We start from the raw sequence: 4652 nt of genomic DNA on the forward strand, positions 1-4652 counted from the left end.
TAATTAATGGTAAAATTATGTTGATTAATAAATAATTAATTAATAAATTAATTATAAATTAAAGAATTAAAAAATTAAATTTTATAATTTAAAAAAATAAAAATATTTATAATCTAATTTAAAACATTAATTTTAAAGGTTATGGTCCAAAATTAAACTAACAGACTAAAACGAGTAAACTGGATCTAAATGGACCTAAATCTACTATATAAATACTCCACCTTAACACAAAAAACACCATTCACTCTACATTGAGAGAGTGAGGAACGCTCACGAAGAGAGAAGAGAGCAAAAAAAAACTAGTGACACTATTTACTTTCAATTTCATTTGCTCATAACTTTTGATTTGGAATTCTGATTGACGAGTTGTTTATGGCCATGCATTCGTCTCAAAATTCTCTTTGATTCTATCTAAACAAAATGGTAAGAAATTCTGAATTTCGTGCCTAGTTCTCCCTTTTCCTCATTTTCGTGAATTTAGCTTTTGTGTATTGACAGATGTTGTAATTTTGATGATTATTTAGTGGTGCTCTAGTATGAGCTATTACCGAGTTTCATCCCCGTGAGCAATGGATTAAGGTAACGAAACTTTATCCCCTTTTCATTTTCTAATTCTATAAACCCTAGGTTAATGTTTGTGTGTGTGTGTGAAATTGGTAATATTAGAGTTGTTGGGTGATTTGGTGCATTTCAAAAACTTGGATCGATCTTGGAGTTGTTGATTGAGACTCGATTGGTGTTGGACGAGTTTGGTTTGGTCGGAAAGGAAAGAAAATCAAAAGTTTGGAAACCGCCGTCATTAAGGTACGGATTTGAGTTTCGGGTAGGCATTATGTAAAGTTATGTGAATGCGCAGATTAATTGTCCCGAAGATAGGATTGGATTGAAATTGGAATATGTTGTGATTAGTTGAATGAATGTATGCTTGATTCAATTGGTTGCGATATTGTGAATTGAGTGGTGAATGAGTAATATTAATGTTTATATGAATGAATGAGACATGACTTGTGATATTATTAATTATGTTGATAATTGATGTAGATGTTGGGTCTGAGACTATGATAGGGTGAGAAAATTTTCTATAAGGTAAGTGAAGGTAAGCGGTGTGAATTATTGAATAGAATGATTGATGACAATGTGGTTATAAATTATGGATGTTGAGTATGTGCGTGATAAAGGTTGAAGTTGGAATTGTTGATTTGGTGTAACAAATGGTTAGGAAGGATAAGGAATTGATAAATATATGTTGAATTGCTAATTGAATATTTTGCCGAATAATAGTAAATTGGGTTGATTAAGGATTAATCATGGAATTATAAATGGAAATATTTGAATGAATTGAATAACTTAAGTGTTGGAACGATTGAGAGGTAATTGAGGAGTGTTTGACAATGCATAGGAGTGTTTTGTATTGAATTGGTGTGGTTGAATTGAAATTGAGTGGGAGTTTTGAAATTAGTGGACTTGGCAAAATTTTGGGTGAAAATTTGTTTGTTAACCAACTTTGATGGGTTTTAACTTGACTCTTAAACCCTCAAATTTTGTAGAACTTCTCTTAAATGAAACTTGGATCGAGTAGTTTACAACATTCAAAAAACGGACGAAAAATAAATTTTAACGAAAAAGTTATGCGTGTTTGAAGTTTAAGGTTAAAAATTGAATTCTGCAGAAGTTGCAGAAAATTGAATCATGCGTACACATGACCCATGTGTACGTATGATGCGTGTTACAGAGTAAAAGAGCGTTGTGCGAGTATTGTACGCATACCATGCGTATGCACAAAAGTAAAGTCATGCGTATTCATGACCCATGCGTACGCACAACTTGCCTTTTAGAAATATATCTTTTTCGTGCGCGTACTCGCAAAAAGGGATTCATGCGTACGCACGATTACCCTGTTTTTCAACATGTCTATTCATTCTGCTTTTTCACCTCTGTAATTCCTATTTAAGGTTCGATGGCTAATTTTTAGGCTTTAGAATAAGAGCGAACATATAGAGGGAGTAGATTGACATTGAGGGAGATTTGCAAAGTGAGTAATTGGATTAATGAGGCGTTGATAATATTGAATGAGATGATGGTGACGGTGATCAGGTGTATAGTTAAGGACATTTGAAATGGTGAGTGATGGTTTGGAGGATAGATGAGTAATTTCTATCCGAGTTGTGATTTTGAGGATAGATGAGTAATCCCTATCCGAGTTATAATTTTAAGGATAGATGAGTAATTCCTATCTGAATCATGGCCTGAGGATAGATGACTAATCCCTATCCGGGTTATGGTTGAGGCACCTGCCTGAGTGGATAAGTAATGTCTACTCCGGGTTGTGGTGAAACACCAGCATGGGTAGACGAGTAATACATATTCCGTGTTGTGGTGTTCTATATCTGAGTTAGCTACCGAAGGTGTCGGGATTGGCTGTATAACCGACAGATGAGCTCATTGGCCATAGGACAAACATGCATCATTTGCATTTGTATGATTTATTTGGGTGTGCTTTTGGTTTTTGGCTTGCTTAGTTGATCAATTATATTTATATGCTACTTGATCTAATTGCATTATCTGTTATCTCTATCTGTGTATTCTTTGTACTGTCTTGTATGTATTTGCATAATTGAGAGGTCCTTCATGCTGGCAATGGTGACGCTGAGGGCTATTTTTTTTTAATAAAATGTGAATGATTGAGTGATTGAAGGATGTTGAATGAGTATTAATTGATATGTGAGCTTCCCGGGTAGATGCAATGGTAGTGACTCATCCCATTTGCTTTGAGTTGAGATCTGATAAGAATTAATATAGAGAGAGATGGTGATTTGTATCGGGGAGAATTGAAATTTATGAGAGCACTAGTATGACTAGTGATGATAATTGATATCTTTGGGGATTGAATGTTGTTGATAATAATTGTAGAGACTATAGAACCGAAAGGGTTTAATACTGAAATAAATAATAATGATATTGAGAGAATTAATAGCTTAGTGTTAGGGAGAATCGAGATTAGAGACTATTAATAAGGGCTGAGACTTAGTTTGTTTATCCCATTTAGATTAGAAAAGACTCAAGGCTTAACCTTGAATGATCGGAGTTTAGGATTGTCTAGTGTGTTCGTGTAGTCTTTACATCATTTCTATTTGAAAATTTTACCCTACTAAAAATCCTGTAAAGGATGATGTTCTCACTCGTTTCGAGAATTTCTACTTTATAGGTATCGGACGTGACGGACCTCAATGAGCGTACAAGATCTGCTTTTGGGAAGCGAAGATTTCCTTTGAGATTTATTTTCTGCACTTAGATTTTATATGTGTTTTCCACTTTTGTATTTTTCTTGTATTTTTCTCTTAAAGGTTATTTTAGATAAACATGATTTATGTTTATATTTACTTTTGGGGATATATATATATACTCTAGTCAGCCTCTACTTGGCAGGTCGAGACTTGAGACTTGATATGTATCTCCTTTAGAATTCTTATATATATATTTCTTTGTCTCGTTCATTCTTGTTCACCGACCGTTTTTGCTCACCGACACTTGCGATCTTTAACGTTTTTAAGAATGTTGCATTTTTGTTCTGTCGCTTTTTTCACGGACTCTTAGCTAAATCATTTTCTTTTAAATACTATATGTATATATTTTATTTTTAAATATAGTAATATCTTACCACTTTTAATTTATGACCTAAAAATAAAGTTCTGTGTGATAAGGTATTACATCATTTAAATTCTTAATATTCCTAAGTCATATATCATAGAGATTATATTAGAAAAAAAAAGTGTACCACTATTAATTTTCTTATATCCAAGTTTCTAACTCGAAATCAATATATATATAACTTAGCTTCAACTAATCATCTTTTGGCAATACATATATTATGACACATTAACTCTTTCAACAATAACACAGTTTATTATTGTTACTATACTAGTCTATGACGACTACTACTACTACTATGACAGGGCGTCCTTTCTTTTGGCTTTAACCCAGCAACTTACCCTTAAATTTTTTTCTTAAAAAATATTTGCTAAAGGACATAAAAATTTATCTTTTATATTAAAAAATTATAACAAAAAGAAGTCTAGAAAAATGATAAAACATTAAAAACATCATCATTGTTCTTAAAATTGATTCTATATATCATGGCCCATAGTCACGGGGAATCTTGTTCTCGGAAAATATAATAATGTAAATTAATCCGTACGGATTGGATTATAATAATATGCAGAGGATGCAGTAGATGTAGATAGATTAGAAAAGCTTAATTACCTGTGTCAATGTTAGCAATGATTGTATTTTCACCAAATCTTCCCTTCCTCCATGCCAAGTTGCCATCATTTCTGTTTAGTCCAAGAAATTCCCACGATCGAGTTGTGTGCAATTTGTGCTTTCTTGTCAAGAATACAGACACCACATTTGGTTTTTCTGGCCCGGTATTCCAAACATACAAATTTAGATGACTAGCTTCAGCGAACCAAAATTAAACGACATATGATTGGGAGTATATAGAAGCATTATTCTCACTTGCAATATGTGCTGCTTCTTCCTCTTCAAGCAGGGCAGCAAAGCCATTTATGTGTTTATTATACGAGTATATAATGGCCTCTTTTGCTTTCTCATGGCTGTCACATTTTAAAAAAATATTATATTTCTAATATATT

At 32.8% G+C, this 4652-nt stretch overlaps 1 protein-coding gene and 1 long non-coding RNA gene across 2 annotated transcripts in view; one reads left to right on the top strand and one right to left on the bottom strand.

Moving 5' to 3' along the window:
- LOC107635239 (subtilisin-like protease Glyma18g48580) overlaps positions 1-4652 on the bottom strand; it is a 10029-nt gene that overhangs the window by 4265 nt on the left and 1112 nt on the right. The window contains exons 3-4 of the mRNA XM_016338646.2: positions 4516-4613; positions 4261-4416 (exon numbers count right to left, since the gene is read on the bottom strand). Of these exons, the coding sequence (XP_016194132.1) occupies positions 4261-4416; positions 4516-4613 (254 nt within the window). The remainder of the gene's footprint in view (positions 1-4260; positions 4417-4515; positions 4614-4652) is intronic.
- Positions 185-3550, top strand: LOC110271317. Its single transcript, XR_002361922.1, has 4 exons — positions 185-423; positions 525-579; positions 667-804; positions 3206-3550. It is a non-coding gene; the product is annotated as an uncharacterized LOC110271317 (long non-coding RNA).

Source organism: Arachis ipaensis, chromosome B04 (genome assembly GCF_000816755.2).
Source record: "Arachis ipaensis cultivar K30076 chromosome B04, Araip1.1, whole genome shotgun sequence".
Taxonomy (NCBI): domain Eukaryota; kingdom Viridiplantae; phylum Streptophyta; class Magnoliopsida; order Fabales; family Fabaceae; genus Arachis; species Arachis ipaensis.